Below are 18,483 nucleotides of genomic sequence, written 5' to 3' on the forward strand. Positions count from 1 at the left end.
GACTTCCTGTTGACTTTAGGCTATGGGTTCTTGAGGCTTTTTTGTGCGTCTTGATATGATACATGTCCCCAGAAAATTTCGTACATGTAGGTTGAACGTGAACGAGGGGCTAATCTTTTCCAATTTTCTAGGTGGCGCTAGCGAGTCATTGTGCCACGCCCATGTGCGAAACTTGTAGAATACGAAATTTTTCACCGGTTCTGACATGTTTGCAAATTTTGGTGAGTTTTCGAGTATGTTTAGGCCCGGGCCCTAATAATCCGAGCAAATTCAATAGGGACCTCGCACAGTCGTGCTCGGGCCCTAAAAACAAACTATGCTGCATCCTCTCTTCTGTTGCGGTCTGGCCACAGCACCTCATCCACATCACAAGCAATGTTTTCCCTGGCCAAGCAGCGTGGGAAATATCGCCTAGCGTGGCGATTCCAGCCATGAAAAGCATCAGCTGCTATATCTCCTCATGCATCCTCCATAGCTTGGAGAAGAGGTATACGCGTTTGTGGATTTCGGTCACACACTTTCCATCTCCAGGCAGAAAAAAATTCCTCAGTAGGATTAAGGAATGGAGAATATGGAGGGAGATAAACTACTAAAAAGCGTGGGTGGGCAGTGAACCAGTTACGAACCAGAGCAGCCCTGTGAAACCTTGTCCCAAATGACAACGTACCTGAGCTGCTCTGGGCCATCTACCTGATCTGGTGGAATGAGTGTGTTGTGTAGGGTGTCCAGGAATGTGATCAGATGGGCGGTGTTGGAGGGGCCAAGGGTAGCATGGTGATGGATGACGCCGTGGTGGGTAATCACTGCACACATTGTGATGTTCCCTCCGCACTGGCCAGGGACTTCAACAATGGCACGCTGGCCGATGACATTCCTTCCCCTCTTTTGTCTTTTTGTGAGGTTGAACCCAACCTCATCAATGAAGATGAACTGGTGCTCCACTGCAGCCACCTCTAGCTCAAGGACTCTCTGAAACACACATGACAATATCAGAAATAGACATGGAGTGGTCAAGCACAATCATTATGATTACAATATTGAAATATGTATAATTTACTGTATACAGTGTTGAGTGTATGCATCAATTGTGGGACTCACTTGCACATAGTTATATCGCAATTCTTTGACTCTTTCTGAATTGCGTTCAAATGGCACCCTGTAGACCTGCTTCATCCTGAGATGATTTCTGCGCAAGACACGGTCCAGTGTTGATAAGCTTACCCTATCAATATTTTGAAATATGTCATTGTTTTCTATTATTTTTCTTTGTATTTGCTGTAATGTTATGGCGTTGTTTTCTAGGACCATGTTTATGATTTCAGTTTCCTGTTCAGGAGACAGAAGACGTTCCCGACCACCTTGTGTTGGTAATCTTTCAGTTCTGCCAAACAAATAGTAAAATACTGTAAATACAAAGTAGGTATACATTTCCTAGATACTTGACATGGCATCCATTGCTCCATTGAAGACCTCACCTGTTGCCCTTTTATGCTAAAGCTCTGATTGCTAATTGGAAAACTGTGTGACAGGTGTTTGCCCTTGTGATGAGTCAGTGAGCATATTTGACAGTGTGTTACTTGTGAAAACAAGATATTTTCTGCATGAAACTTGTGCCAAAAGCAGAGAATTGTGTGTAGTGTTTTGAAAAAAGTGTGTTTTAGAACTGCAATTTGAGTGTAAAGCAGGAATTGTGCTTGTAGTTTAGCAGAATTGGTTCACTGCAGCCTACAACTCATAAAGTGTTAGCTCTGTTGAAGAGCTGGAGCTTTATTGAGGTGAGCTTTCAAAAAGTGAATGGGGACATGTCTCAGAAAGATACTAACTTTGGGAACACTTGTGAAAGATACTAAAATGAAGATACTAAAGGACATCAGTGATGATTCCAGACTCTCTCAGTGATGGGAGTCAGCCAACAGTGGAGGTGGAAATCTCTCTGCTGCATACCGCTGATAAAAGCTGAAGATTGAACCGCTGACCTTCTGATTAACAGGCTACCCACTCTACCTCCTGAGCCACAGCCACCCATATTAGGGAAGGGTAAATGAGCATTCTCCTGTCAGGCTTGTCTAAGATGAAATAAACTACCTGACACCACTAGGGAAATAACAAATATTAAAAAATATATCTGAAGTTACTGTATGTAAGACAATAGAAATATGTTGTTAATTAGGAGATATTTCATTGTATGAGATGAGTTTCCTACTGAATGCAGGATTTTACTTATCGTATAAAGTCCTGTCGGGTCAATGATTTCCTTATGGGTAGACCCCAGGTGGTGAGGGTGGGTAGACACACCTCTTCCATCCTCATCCTTGACATGGAGCACCCCGGGGCTGTATTTTGAGCCCCCTGCTGTACCCACCATACACATACCAGTGTGTAGCCACTTTTGATTCCAACACAATCATCAAGCTTGCTGACAACACACCTGTGGGGGGCCTGACAGGTAACAGATAACAGTGAAAAGGCCTACCTAAGGGAAGTAGAGGACCTGACCCTCCTCCTCCTGAACGTCAGCAAGACTGAGGAGTTGATAGTGGACTTTGAGAAGAAGCAGGGGAGGAACTACGCCCCACTTTGTATCAACTGTCTCTCAGTGGAGAGGGTGGACACCATCACAAACCTTGGTGTCCACATCACCGAGGGCCTGACCTGGGTTCTGCATACTGACTCAGTTGTAAGAAAGGTAAGGCAGAGACTGTTTCACCTCAGACGCTTGAGGAAGTTCCGGGTGTCCCCTCAGATACTGAGGAATTTATACTCCTTCACCATGAGAGAGTCATGATGGGGAACATCAATGCCAGCAATGGAAGTGGACCGCAAGGCCCTGCAAAGAGTGGTTAGTTGAGCTGAACATACTGTAGGCAGTGCTCTACACTGCCTCAAGGACAAAACACCAGGCGGTGTAAGACTAAAGCTAGGTGAATTGTTAAGGATCTCACCTGGATAACAGCCTTTTCTCACTGTTGCGGTCAAGAAGAAGGTACCAGATACACAATGTCAGCACTGAGAGGCTCAGGAAGATCTTCTACCCTGTATGTGACAAATAAACTGAAGGCGGTGCCATTCGTGTATGAATGTGTGTGAATGGGGTGAATGTGACATGAGTGGTCAGAAGACTAGAAAGGTGCTTTGTAAGTACTTTCCATTTCTTCCAGTCTGTGGTAAAAAAAAAAAAATCATCTTCTGTTAGGCTTTGTCATATGTCGATTGAATGCACGCCTCTTGAACCTTTGATTTTCCAGCATTCCTATAGTGATTAATAGCTCAATCTCAGGCTGGCTAATGAGTTTTATCAGTAGCCGCAGGTGATTAATTAGCAACAGCAAAGAGCATGTCACCGCTTTATTCGGGCTAAGCCATTTCTTCCACGCTCTAAATATTCTCTCTACAAAGAGATAGGTCAGCCCCATGTGACATTTTTAAACAGCTTTGAGGTTTGTGAGAGTTCCAGCTCTACAGGCTATGGTAAAATCAGCACAAATATATGGCCCTTTGACAGTTAAACTGTGACAGTGTGTGTGGTAATTCAGCATGACATTGATTCATTCATCTCAGAGGGAAATGTCAGCTAATCACTGACAGTGTTGTGCTTGCCGGTTTCCATGTTTCTATAATCTCTACAACCATAGTGGTGAGTAAAATGTTATCATGGCCCCTGTCATAATGGTCAGAAATATAAGAATAAAACCCAGATTGAAAAACCCCATAAGTATTCTCTAAATATAATATAATGAGAACCGCAAGATCTCACCTTCTCACATTATTATTCTGACATTGTTCTCCTCAGGAGCAAGGAAAAACCATTCTGTCTCTCATGAATGATGTAATAATCTGTCTCAGTAATAAGTAACCTTGGTTTGAACTGGAGTTCTCACGGCCCTCTTTGTGCAATTACTGTCATTTTGAAAATGCAAGAATACATTGTGAAGCGTAACATTAACGTTATGTCAGACATCTGGCACGGGCAAAAGAGTGATGTATGCATGTGCAGGGTGTGTACAGAGGGGATGTTTGACCTGTAGGTTGTGAGCACATCTTTCACTGCAAGAGAGAGTTTTAAGGTCGGGCCAATGAGAGCAGAGAGAGCAGGGAGTGAAGTACATTTATATCCACCTGTTTTTAATGAACATAAAACAAAAAATGCTTTGTATCACTAAAATGGTTTCGAAGCTGGTCGAGATGGAATACAGACTTTTCTGTGTGTGTCTCCTTTTCCAGGTTGAACATTGGGAAGAATGACCTGTTGACCTTTTATGATGGAGACGACCTTACAGCTAAAGTTCTGGGTCAGTATGGAGGATCAAAGTCCCGATTCAAGCTCTATACCTCCACTGCAGATGTCACCATCCAGTTCCAGTCGGACCCTGCCACCAACGTCTATGGCTATGGCAACGGTTTCATAGTCCACTTCTTTGGTAAGCCATGGAACCAGTGCTCAGAGATAACACAACCACACAGAGATTTAAACTTCAAGACTTGCTCATCAGGGAGCTCTTCCAGCTACTGCTTTTTTTTTTACAACTGCTTACACACGTTTTCAAAACTATGTCTCCTTTTTTCAAAACTCTACACACAATTCTCCAAACTGCTCACACAAAATGCAAAATGCTTCATATGTCCTTCAAAATGAAACACTGCATTCAAAATGCCATAAACACATCCCAAAATTAAACATTTTTTTCGTAATAGTAAATTTCTGAATATACCATTTGCACACTGTTGTTCTAAATCTAAAGCCCTTTTGTATTTTATAGGCTTATGTGTACATTTCCTTACAATGTTCGAGAGTGAAAGTAATCTGCTGAGAGGTGCTGAAAAGTATACTGTAAATAACAATGCAATGTTGAAACAGATTTACATTTACAGTATTTGGAATAGAACATTTATTTGGCAAAACATTACTGTTGCAACAGTAACACAGTGTCGTGTACAGCAACATACAAGAAAAAGAAACTTATGTAAACAAAAAGAATATTTTTTTTACTTTTATTGCCAAAAATAATTATTTTACAATACAGTAATGCTGAAATAGTCATTAGATTGTTGCATACCTATTCTAATTTCTGAACATTCAAATTATGGATGCCAGTGTAAAGCGACTCAAGTTGGGCAGGACTCTCAGTCCAGCTTCACTCATTGTCAACCTGTGGTTGATCACATGATCAATAAGTGTGGCCCTGATCTCATCAGTGATGGCTCTCCTTCCTTCTCTTCTTTGCCCTCATCCTCTTCCTTCTCATCATCGTCGTCCTCCTCCTCTTCCTCCTCCTCTTCTACTAACTCTTCCTACTAACTCCTGTCCTTGTTGTCGTCCCCTGCCTCTCCCTCCTACTCCCTGTGCTCTCTGTCCATTGTTGGCATCCATTGTTAAAAACAGGTAATCTGACCTATGTATAGGTCTGCTGTATACTAAAGCAGTGATTGGTTTTGATTGTGTTTGGAAAAGAAAAGCAGGTCACTTCCTGTTAGATTTTTGTGTCTTAGGTAGAGAATTGTATGTAGTGTTTTGAAAAAAGTGTTTTATGCAATTGAAAACTGAGTGAAAGGCTGAGAAACAGCATATGGTTTTGGAGATTTGACGTGTGGTTTTGCTCTTTGAGTGACAGCTTTCAAAAATCGTGTGACATGTAAAGATTTTGTGTGTAAGCAGTTGTAAAAAACTGTAATACAGTATTGACTGTCTGTATATTCAGCACTTGCACAAAAATAAAGAAAACTAAATGAAAAGCACATTACACTCAAAAATGTTGCACAGCTGCAAAATCAAAGTCAATGAGAGATTCATTCTGCCTCAGCATCACGTCTTTGTGCTGGGTCCAGACAGACGACTTCGTCCGCAACACCCTTGTCCCTTGCTATGCGACGGTGGAAAAACCCTCTGGTGTGCTGGATCCAGCCTTACTGAAACAGCAATCCACACCCATCTCACCACAGGCCAATTTCATTGCATGTAAGAGTTTGTTCCCTAGTATATGGGTTTTAGTCATAGACTGTCCACCACCAGGCAGAGAAAAACTCTTCTATCGGGTTGAGGAAAGGGCTGCAAGGTGGACTGTAAACATTTATGAATTGCTTGTAAACAGGGACTTGGCCACATATTGGTTTGATCACATCATTAGAAACAAGTGTGTAGAATTATGAGTTGATGTGTGAACACGATGACATCTGTGTTGTAGTTGTGTTTTTTGCTGCCCGTATTTATCATTTTGCAACACAAGAGCAAAATGTGTTTTAGTGTGTGACAATGTATTCAGAGTTTTGCAAAAAGTGTCCAACTACCTGAACTTTTTGCCAAAAGAGTGATTGATTCGGATTTAGGACACAGAGCATTTGGTTCAGAGAATAGGGTTTAGTGTTTTAGGAATTGTGAAAAACTGTAAACTATAGTTTATTTTTTAAGCATCATTTCATTATTTCTGTTTATTTCTTCCCCGTATTTTTAATTTCGCTCTTGTTGATAAATTGACCAAAGTGGCAGTGGAGTGACGTTGCTTCAGAAACAGCCATGGTTCTGTGATACCAAAATAGCACACAGATGGGGAAGACAACTTCATGGTCAGGAAAATACCAAATTACCAAATCAACTAAATCTGAGCAAGTCAGCTAAGTCATGCAGGCAAACGCTCTGCTTCTGAAACTCTTCCTGTGGGGGATTAAGCCGTGCAGAGGACAAAACTGGGCTGCAGAGAGCCGTGCTGGGTAGTAGAAGCACAAAAAAAGCCACAAGTCAAAAATGCGGCAAAACACTCCTGAAATGCTTCCAGTGGGATATGAAACTGTGCAGAGGGCGGAACAAAACCTGTGGAATCCAGCTGTAACACAGCAGGAGACCTGAGTTGGTGTTTCATCACAAATATCAGTTAATGTATATCCCAAACTTTAAATACATGTTTTAGTTGCCTAACCTACCATAACCATGACCCCTCCTGATCTTATATATAATGACAAAGAAGTGTAGACAACATTAAATGCTGATATGTGACTATTAAAGGAATAGTTTAACATTATGGAAAATATACTTATCTGGAGTCAGGGAGTGGTTAACCTAGCTTAGTATTAAGACTAGAAGAAGGGGGGGAAACAGCTATCCTGGTTCTGTGCAAAGTTCAAAGACACATATGAACACCTTTAAAGCTTACTAATTAACATGATGTATCTAATGCATTTCATCTGTACCACAAATTGTTGTTTTTGGAAGGAGATATGTGTCTGCTGGGACTTTTTTGTCCACCCAGCGTTTCTGTGCAGCATCTCCAGCTCACAGTCCTTTTCTCTGTCCCTCTTCTCCAGCCACATTCCTAATTCACCAGGCCCCTCCATTGCTATTTCCATCCATTCACCATTCACCTCGGACTTTCCCTCAGTGAAAGTCAGACAGCAAACTGGACAGTAATGCAGTAAAAAAGGGAAGTTGGGCAAAATGAAAAGGAGGAAGGTGGGACCTTTCCATCAGTGCAGCACCATCCCAATAGCCAGCACACTGATAAGAGTTAATTAATTCAGAGAAGGAAAGGCTGCAGAATATAGATGATCGACAAAGAGGAGTAAAGGGTCTCTTCATGAATCTCATTGGTGGAATGTAAACAAAAAACAGCAACCTGGGCAAGTGTCAGAGAATTGTGCTTGTCTAGTACCTAAGTGCAATTACTTTAGTCTGTTTGCCCAAATTAGATTCCTTAGCAGAGGACCTGAATCTGCTGCTGTGTGCCTAGAAATGAGAAGAGCAAAGCCAACAGGCCTGGAAGCTTAGCGTTACCCCACAGGAGAGCTCATTTGAGTTGCTGGAAACATAATGCTCCATGACGGCATCCCTTGTTTTCAAGCTCTAACACAATATCATATCCTTATGGATCATTTTATGTTATCAATCAAGTTAGATGCCAACTGGAAAACCTACCAGAAGAATATTCACGTCTTATTATTAAAGCATTTGATAATTTTACATATTAAGGCCCAGACAAAAATTGACAACCTTGGGAGAAACTCAATACAATCTTTGGTTGTTATTACATTACAACAATCCTGAGACATCAGCTGACAATGGAATTAGAGATTTAGGCACAGTGTTAGAAATTCAAATTCTCATAATAAAGCACCTATTGCAACATGGCATGAAAGGAAATTGTAAACAGCCTTAGAAATAAATACATTAAAACTGCAGTGATTTAAAATGTAAAAGGTAGATTTATCATTTTACAACACAAGGTTGTATAACGAGATGAAGTTTTAGTTCCCTTGTTGCTATTCACAAAAATCAAACGTTACATTGTTACATTGTTACACTGTAAAACTATATACACTAGATGAGTGGATAAATACAAGTCACAGAAATAAAACTATTTTACATGGTGCAGTGCTGAGGATGAATTAAAGAGTCTCACAGCAGGGACTTCACTAGGACTGAAAGACGGGGGGGCTTAGCCACCAGGGTATATTTTAATTGCGCTTGCGAAATCTCTGCACTCTAATCTTTTGTTACTGTATTAGAACTACACTTATGCCAACAACCAACGAAGAAGCCAAGATTTTAACAGGGAAAAAGCGAGACACATTTCTTCTCTGTTTTACAAAAGTTAGCTTTTTAGACACACCAAGGCTGCATGGGGGGAATTCACTAAGGCCATACTGAGTTCTCCTGTATACTATAACTTCAATACTCCAGCTGCTCATGTAAATGTGTGATAAAGTAATACCTTATCCAATTCCTTTTTCTGTTAGATAAGTTACAGGTCCAAAGAATACTATTAAATTACACCAATTACTGTTAACATATACACATACAATAAATACTTCATCATGTAAGCTGTTGATAAGGCCCCTTTTTAAAGTGGCTACTGTCTGAATTTAATAACATGATGGTAGAAGAAATAAAAGATCTGGAGTAAAGATTACTATATGTACTTTAAGTATGATTGCTTTCATTTTATTAGTGTGGATATCTGTGCGTATATGCTCATGTATAGCCTAGCTGCCAGCAGCGACAAAATGCAGCCTCCCTCAGGGTCCTATCCTATCGTATTTATCAATATTCTTGCTTCTCTTTGTTTAGTACATGTCTGCACTGTATTATTATTTGGGGGCTGTGGACCATTTTAAGGTAGCTTCAGCCCCCTAAAATAGGCCTAATGACATCCATGTCTAATAGCCTGAGGGAAAAAGCTGCTTTGTCTGGTGGTGCAGCAGATACTTCTGTATCTCTTTCCAGACGGCAGCAGGGTGATCAGGCTGTGGCTGGGTGTGTCTTTTAGTATTCTTTGGGCTCAGCAGGCACCTAACCTCAATGATATTACTAATGGGTACCAATGATCTTCGGAGCAGTTTTAATCACCCGCTGTAGAGCCCTCCGGTCCTGGGCTGTGCACATCCCACACATCTATTGCTCCTCTGTAAAAGCTGACAAGAATTTGGATAAAAGTGTATGCTAAATGAGTAAATGTAATATTTGGGATAGGAAATTTGCCCTCCTAAGCTTCCTTAAGAAATACTCTAATTCCTGAGCTTTCTTCACCAGCGTGGAGATGTGAGATGACCATGTCAGGTTCTCTGTGATGCTGATTCCCAGGAACCTAAAAATGTTCACCTGCTCCACCTCAGCTCCACTGATGTAGTAGTGTGTGTCTTCACCTCCTTTTTCCTAAAACCAACGATCAGCTCCTTGGTGTTGCTGACGTTGAGCAGTAGGTTGTTCTCTGAGCACCACTCTGCAAGAATTCTCATCATTGTTTGAAATCCTGCTGATGATGGTGGAGTCATCCACAAACTTCACAGTGGAGTTCTCTCCATGTTGGTGAAAGGTGTCATATCACGCAGTTTGTTGCTTATGGGCCTGCGTAGCTGCAGACCAGTCAGGGTGCCATGCTGACCGCTGTCCACTGCTGAAAGCACCTACAATGGGCACATGAGCATCTACACTGGAACACGGAGCAATGTGGCAGATTAAACATCTAAAGCCCAATGATGGACGTAATGATCAATGATTCTGCTGCTAAAACCTAAAATGTTTCATCATATTATGAACATAAACTATGACACAAATGATATTTTTATTGCAAAGTTGATACTTTGGTCCTGGAGCGTTTAAATTGCAACCTGTCAATCTTTTTAGCAGCATTAATGTGCCAAATATATTTCATGGCAATTTGACACTTACATTATTTCAGTAATCATGGGGCATCAGCCATGAGCAGCAGCAAGTTTAATCCCCCCATGGAGTCCAGACACTGTTAGTGGTGATAGCTAAGGACTCTGCTGATAGGCTGATGAAATGATTAAGCTGATGGATCTACGAAGACTGGGAAGTGATGGGGAGGTGGTGGGGCAGAGAGAGAATCATGTTTAAAATGAGAGAATCGTATTTAAAAAGACAGCAGCATGATTGGCCAACAATGTAGGTGAGTCGCTGTGCTATTGGATAGATGTGACCAGCTGATGAGAACGGCTGATATCACAACTGACAGCCCCAGATAATGGCAGCAGGAAATTATGAGGGAACACACGTAAAGCCAAGTATTGGGCAAACATTGGTATCTTTATGTAAAAAAAAAAGAAAAGGCGTCAGCCTTTACAGGCTCATATCACTCAAACCTTACAGTCATTTCCTAATTTCCTGTCTTCCTCTCCTCCCTACTGTTTCTCTCTGATCAGAAGTCGCTCGTAATGACACCTGCCCTGAGCTTCCAGAGATCTCTAATGGTTGGAAGAGTACATCTCACCCTGAGTTGGTTCAGGGCACCGTGGTGACCTACCAGTGTTATCCTGGTTATCAGGTGGTGGGCGCTGAGCTGCTCATGTGCCAATGGGACCTCACCTGGAGTGGTGACCTACCAAGCTGTGAGAGAGGTGAGTACAAAAACACTACTGCCACTACTGCATTATCCACTTGAGATGGGAAAGATGGAAGAGACACGCTCAATATCTACAACTCAACTCAGACCCACTAGAAAATACATGTAGATAAGATAAGATAAAAGTGGTAGGTCATTTCAGAATAATCCCACAAAATTAACACATTTTAATTGAGTTTTAATCTTATTCAAACCTTATTCTTCAGCCTTCTGGAACTTTCAGTTAGACATTAGCTGGCCATGTTATATATAATGTTGGGAATTAGGGTTTAAATGGCATCAATACTTAAATTTAATAATATAATAATAATTATTATTACTATTATTTAATATTTAATAATAGAATTTAGCTTGTGTTAAATCCACTCTTAGAGAGAAAACTGATAGCCAATTACCAATTTAGTCTCATAAAATACACTTAAGTATCGATTTAGATGAATAATTAAATAACAACTATAACCAATATCACCATCAATAGCTAATATGTTGAAGGATGTGGAGTTATAAAGAAGAGGTTGGAGATATATTCACTCTTATGCAACATTCAAGAAACAAAAGCAAATAGAAATAAACAAAAACAAAACACACAAGATGAAATATAGCTAGAATGCAATAAAATGTAGGACAAAGAGATGTATCTGTTAATGTGACAAAAAAGTTAGCCAAAGTTAAGACTGCATTAGGTAACTGTGCTAGCCACAAAAACAACGTCTAATAGCTTATGCAGCGCTGTTTGACAGTGAGTGATCACTAGCAGTTGACAGTCTTACTTAATGATAGTGTTATTACTATGTCATAGCCTAATCATGGTCACTACCCAAGGGTGTCACTTTGTGTTGAAAAGTGGTGGGGGCATTAAGGGCTGAGATTTGGGGTGTGACAAAACACTCACCCCACGAGATGTTACACTGCACAAGTATATATTTTAATACAATTTAGAAAAAAAAATTGATTCATGAAATTTAGTATTGGGGTTCACAGGGTTTCTCCCCTAGAAGAGTTTGAGTATTAAACACTTAATTTCCTGCATTCTGGAGACATATTCTGCACCAATTTATGGTGGTAACGTCTTTATTTGTATTGAGGGAAACACAAAATTCAGGCGGCAGGTGAGAATTCAGAATATAAAAATATATTAGAATATAATGCAGTAAGAATGAATTCTGGATTGTTAAACCTGCATTAACTGATGAAGCAAGCTGTAAATACAACATTGACATATCATCACCTTTTATGTTATTGTGAACAGCTGCTCATTTACACATCCAGCAGTGATGGTAAAGGTGACTCTTTTGACAGACTCGAATCTTCAAATCTCATTCATTAAAATTAACTAATCTGTTTTTAAGTGATTTGTTCATTGAGGCGCTGCATCCCTCTAGTGGACATTGTAAAAAACGGCGCATTTCTCAGAAGAACACAGAAGGCTGATTGGTTTCTTTTAATTGATCATCTCTTGGCCTTTCTCTATCATCTTTCTATAAAGTCCCGTGGGGCCACAACCAAATTCAAACCATGTAAAAAGCACAGAAACATGTCAATATGCATTCGCCACCACTCCGGCTAAATCCGTCCATTTTCACAATCTTTCCTGAGTATACAACCAGACAAGCCATATGCAGGCTTTGTATATAAAATTATACTATCATTATATCTCTAAAGTGCACTCACTCAGCCTGCCGAGTGAATGAAAGACTGAGGAGGACCCATGTGAGCGGTGAACGAGTCGTTCATTCCTGCTCCACAGTAGGAGCTGTCACGTGACAAATGAACAACTCAAACAGACCCACAGTTGAGAGTCGTGAACTAATCAATTCTGTTTCCTGTGCTGATGGAGCCCATGCAGCTGCCGTGTGACGAGTGAACCTAAGAGTCCAAGATCCTTCACGCATGCATGAAAATGAATGAATTACTCCTTCAGACTACTCGTTCCTCCTGAGTCATATACAAGATTAGGTTAAATGAAACGTTCTTTGAACGACGCAACACTATCCAGCAATTACAGAGCAACATTATCAGTTCAATATTCACTCTCTTTTAGCTCGGTTTTTGGTTTCTACCAACTCACAGGGGAAATTTCAGGCTCTATCTTTAACTGTTTGCCGGCTGTTTGGTGCTGGACAGGCAGGCTACAGCGGGTTTTTAAGGCTTTCTTGGTAACAAACAGCCACAGGTGAAAACAATGCTATGGTAAGAGTAAACAAAAACAGTAAAGCTGTGAGTAGGAGTAAGAGCTGAAACCAATTAAGACAAATGTCCCCTGGTGGACAGTAAAGATATTCTATTCTAAACTTGTTATATCCGTAATGCTGAGGGGAGCAGAGATTCAGGGGCAATGTCAAAATTATTATTGTGAATTATATCCACTATACAGTCCCCTCAAACATTCCCTTGGTACATGTACATTACCATGCAATATACAAAATTATAGACATGTTTCAGTGGTGATGCAAAATCAGGATTCTTAAATGTCCCACTTTTCAAATTACTGCTCAATATAAGTTATGGAGTGTTAAATACTGAATATATGTTAGTCTAAATGTCCGTAGCTTGGTGATAATTACAATAATTTGGGGCAAAAAGAATAACTGATGGTTTCACAGAAACTTTTTCATAATAGTTCAATTAAATAGCCCTAAAACCAGTTTTCAATTGTACAGCAACTATAAGTCTGGTTTTCATTAGGCTATTACACAACAGCAGACACACACACACACACACACACACACACACACACAAAAACAGCAGTAGCAATGCCTCACTCCCAGCGACCAGCCCCATTGGCAGCAGACGGGGACCTCGGCTCCAGTATGGCTGACTTCCACCCAATGTTTCTGGTCTAGCTGGCCCATCTTCTGCTGGGCTGGGTCCAGATCTGGTCTGACTGGATGCCGGGACAGACGCAACTAATTTCTTAATCCTGCCTCTGTGGGCTCATGTATCCTGGCTCACACAAACAGAGCTGGATTGGCTGATTTTTTCCATATGATCAGAGACCCCTGATAGAACTGAATTATTAGGATTTTAATGTTCTGCAGCGACTTCCAATGCAAGCAAAGCTTCTGCTTTAAGATCGAAATCTGCATGTTCTCTACAAATGTTATCTGCAATTGCTTTATTTCACAATGTGAAATGTATTTTTACAGCATGTTTACACAGATCGTCACCCTTTATAGCCAAGTAATATTTATATTTGACCCCTGGTCACAGGTTGCATGTGTCTTTAAGCTATGTACAGTTCAACCAAAGACAAGTGCTTTTGGACGCCTCTTTTTCTGCTTCCCAGTCAGCCATTGTGTTCTTTCATTTCAGTACTGCATCAAAAGAAGCTAGGAGTCTATTATCTTCCTAGATGGATGTAATCCTTTTTTGCATTACAGAGCAGCTGGATTCAGTATAAAGAGTGTGAATTGTACAGTTTGCTGACAGTAGTTATGTCTCTCTGTCTAGCTGAGACAAAGGAAGACACAAAATGTTGGTTGACAATAGCAACCTTCTATCTTTGTCTGTCCATCCAGTGGTGTCTTGCGCTGACCCTGGAAAGGTGGAGCACAGCCGGCGGGTGCTGTCAGGTCCTCATTTCACTGTGGGTTCAACCATCCAATACATTTGCAACAAGGGCTTCACTCTATCTGGAAACAGCCTGCTCACCTGCTTCAACCGAGGCTCCTCGGGCCCCAAGTGGAACCAGAAGCTGCCTAGATGCCTGCGTATGTATGAGTGTTTCTCAGGCAGACAGAGTGCTTGTCTGATCGTCTAACAGCTTCTTGGTAGGAGGGCTGCCTTTAACAATGTGTGTAACTTTCTGAAACAATCTAAAAATCCTGCCCACTTTATGAAGTGATTGGTCCGGTGTGTAGAGGTGTGTAGAGGTGTGGAAAGGAGTAGGTGAGTTTATACTTCTCTCAAGCTCTCACATAGCTACGACTGTGTGAGAACTGGCTGCAACACCGTGAGTGGCTTCCAGAAGCTATTGTCTCAATTTCTGCAACTAATTGCATCAAGACTACAAAGACGCTGAGAAACACCGCTTTTGTGCACACCTCACTACTACAAGATAATATTTTGTGTGACCAAGACAAAAAACAGAACCTTTTAGCACTTTGGTGGCTCCATAGACCAAAGGTTAAATGCTGTTCCACAGCCAAACATATGGCCAGAGTTTGAGTGTGAATGTGTAACACAGTGTGAAAACACTGATTGCTGAATTTTAACACAGTTTTTCTCATGCAGACTTTTTTCACACGGTGATCCTCAACCACAGGCGTTGGAGTTATGTGTGAACATCATTTCACAAGCTCTAAATTTTACTTACCCTTTTTTAAGCATATAGATGAACCCATTCCCCATCGAGTAACACCCTCTGGAAAAACTTAGCAAATTAGCATAATCATCAGCATGTTCGTTGTTCTTTTCAACCCTTTTGATTTTGGGTATACTTAACATTGTACCCTCTACGGGCCACCAGAGGAGCTTTAGGCGCTTAGATTCTGGTTCTGGTATCAATATATCACAGAGTTTTTCCTCTGTCAAGAGCTACTAACATTAAAAGTTAATTAACCTGGTTTCAAATTAAGGGTTTTAGTGTCCCACGCTGGCCTAAATCTGTTAGCGTCTTCAAACAGACAAGAATGAACTATGTTTCATCATACAACTGTCAAGTTTAAAGATATTGGTACAAAATATGAGCTGTTATTGACTTCACTTCAACGTATGTGTGAAGTACACAAGTTGTGTTATCTTCCTCATGCATGTATGAAAATGGTCAAAGCTTTTGTGTAAAATAAACATTTTAAAATATCAGGTAAAGGTTCTGTAATTTGTAATTTAATTAGTAATCTTGATGGAAAAATTTTCAGTTTGTATGTGATTTTAATGTATCATCAACATCACCAGCACCAGCTGACCTCAGTACCTTGACCTCGTGCCATTCCTTTGTTTCTGATAAAGCTGAAAAAAAGTGCGTCAGTCTAAAATATAATTTCCTCTTCAAACAGTCTTGAAGGTATTAACCTCATTTGCATGAACGCCTCATACTCTGCCTCACCTACTTTCTAGGTGGAGACATATTGTACGATGGCACTGACTAATAATTAATTTAACTGGAGAATTTAATGGAAATTACTTTGGAGAAGACAAGCCAGGTAATGTGTTATGCATGAGATGGAGATCATATCGAAATGACAATTATTATGTCAAAAAAACGGAAAGCTGTACTTCCAAAAGTTCTCTTCAGGTCCAGGACCGAACGACTGCAGAGAACATTATGTCACGACGTCAAAGTGGAACTGTCTCTTAGATATCACAGACATCTTTTCATTCTTAATGCACTTTTCTTTCACACTACTCGGGCGTTCCGAGGACGATGGGGGGCGCTGGAAGTAGTATTTTGGAAAGGGGGGCTCTGAGCAGCTTTTGGGGGTCGTTTGTTGGTTGGAAATTCTAAGTTTACACTTAAGATCCACAACAACAGGAGTTTAAACTTTAAACTACTTGCAAAAAAACTGTGGTCTGCAACATTAAAACCTGCCAGTTTAGTCCACTGTGACTGGACGAGACTGTGTATTTTCTCTCTGCCAGCTACTTGTGGTGCAGCTCCATGCTGCCTTCACGGGAATGGGAAGTCAGAGTATCTTCTCTAAAATTTTACCAACATGGCGTTTACTGTGTTAACTCTGGAAAATTGACGCTCTCTTTCTAGGTGGAAAAGTGTTTATTTCTCTGAGGAATACACGGTGAATGTCTTGTTATCGCAGTGGTTACACATTTACAAGAGGGATATTCTGCTGTCGGACTAACCCTGAAAGCAGCGCTGAGACACCAGCGAGTAATGTGGACCCACCTCGCGCTGTGAGTTGCAGTCAGTTTGTGCCAAAGCGGACATATAATGTAGTTTCAGTAGGCTATAAAAATATAACGTCAAAAACTGAAGTCCTGACTTGCTCTGTTGGGGATTGTAAGCGGCGCTTTATCAGAAGTGCTGAAGTTTTAACGGAGTTGGAGATTTCTGCCTGATCACAGGTGTCGGTTAGTTTCCTATTCCCCTGGCATGAGCGCCTCCTCGTCTCATTCAGGTTTGTCTGTTAGACGGCGAGGGGATACTTGCAGCTAATCAGTAACATAATGCAGTACAGGGCATGTAGTAAAATATTGTGAATTCTCTTTAAATAGGCTAATGACGTTAGTCTCCCATTACGACTTTTTTTCTTTACATGTCAGAGAACTCAGATATGTGGGAGAGATTCTGAATGTGCATAAAGTTTTGAACATGAGCAGATAAGTTTGATAAGTTATTAAGAGATGAGCTAATAAAGTCCAGTCAATAACTAAATTAAAACGGATTAATTTATTACTGCGATGAAAAGGGGCCACAGACACATTTAAATAGGTTACTTCCCCACAAAAGAGGTGGTAAGACTTAATCATGTGTGTTGACTCAGCAGGGATGATATTAAATAAGTTGATCTACAGGAGAAAAATATTTAAAAGCAATGAGAATGCCTGAGAGCCTCACTACATTATATTCTATTATAATTGTATATTTTGAATTGTCACCTGAATTTTTAGACATTTCCATTGACAGAGGCCGCACGCCTCTGGCTAACTAGCAACTAGGGTTAAGTGTCTTGCTCAGGGACACAGTGGATGGGTCACAGTGGGGGATTGAACGCAGGTCTCTTATACCAAAGGCATAGTCTTATCCATTGCACCATCGCCACCCCACCAATTAAATTGAATGACAAAGCTTCATAGTAAATGTTGGTGATTTTGCAGCTCAAAGACTTCTAAGTGTGTTAAAAGTCTCTGGTCCACGCAAGAGGTATCATGCCATCAGGCACAGAAACCAGGCACTCCTCAAGCCTTTAAAACAGGCCCCACCCACATCTGTTTACTTGTCTGCTGGGTCATGGAACTGCCAGTCGGCAGTCAACAAAGCTGACTTCATCACTGTCTCGGGCTACTTGCACTCACTGAGACCTGGATCAAACCAGAAAACTCTGCTACCCCCGCTGCGCTGTCCACCAATTACTCTTTCACCCACACCCCTCGGCCGTCTGGGAGGGGGGGTGGGACTGGGTTCTTAATTTCCAACAAATGGAAATTCACACAGCTGCTACCCCCGAATCAATATGCCTTCTTTGAATACCACGCTGTCTTTGTGTCCGCTCCAGTAAAGGTCTCTGTGATTGTCATATACCGTCCACCAGGACAAATGGGTAGCTTTGTGGAGGAGCTAGACACACTGCTGTCTTCAATCCCAGAGCATGACTGTCCCCTACTTGTCCTCGGTGACATGAACATTCACTCAATTCAAACTCAGCAGACTTCCTGTCTCTGATTCAGTCCTTTGATCTAACACGGGTTCTCAGCCCCCCGACCCACAAAGCTGGCAAGGTGCTTGACCTCGTTCTTGTCCGAAACTGTGCCACAGAGTGCCTAACAGTCACACCTCTACATGTGTCTGACCACTATTTTATTCAGTTCACGGTATGCCTACAGGAAAAGCCCATTCTTCCAACACCATTGGTTTCACACCGCCGCAACCTGTCTCCCACTCACTTTGCCTCAGTGGTAGCTTCCGCTCTACCTTCCCTCAACACATTTTCCTCACTTGAGGTCAATGATGCCACACAAT

The 18,483-nt window shown here is 41.2% G+C and overlaps 2 protein-coding genes across 5 annotated transcripts in view; one reads left to right on the top strand and one right to left on the bottom strand.

Moving 5' to 3' along the window:
• pipox (pipecolic acid oxidase) overlaps positions 1-18,483 on the bottom strand; it is a 1,053,392-nt gene that overhangs the window by 302,058 nt on the left and 732,851 nt on the right. The gene's annotated exons all lie outside the window — the stretch shown is intronic.
• The window catches only part of sez6b (seizure related 6 homolog b), a 234,389-nt gene that overhangs the window by 205,578 nt on the left and 10,328 nt on the right, over positions 1-18,483 (top strand). Inside the window, exons 10-12 of the mRNA XM_046072890.1 lie at positions 4,222-4,418; positions 10,648-10,842; positions 14,366-14,557. Coding sequence (XP_045928846.1) covers positions 4,222-4,418; positions 10,648-10,842; positions 14,366-14,557 — 584 coding nt within the window. The remainder of the gene's footprint in view (positions 1-4,221; positions 4,419-10,647; positions 10,843-14,365; positions 14,558-18,483) is intronic.

This window comes from Micropterus dolomieu, linkage group LG17 (genome assembly GCF_021292245.1).
Source record: "Micropterus dolomieu isolate WLL.071019.BEF.003 ecotype Adirondacks linkage group LG17, ASM2129224v1, whole genome shotgun sequence".
Lineage (NCBI taxonomy): Eukaryota > Metazoa > Chordata > Actinopteri > Centrarchiformes > Centrarchidae > Micropterus > Micropterus dolomieu.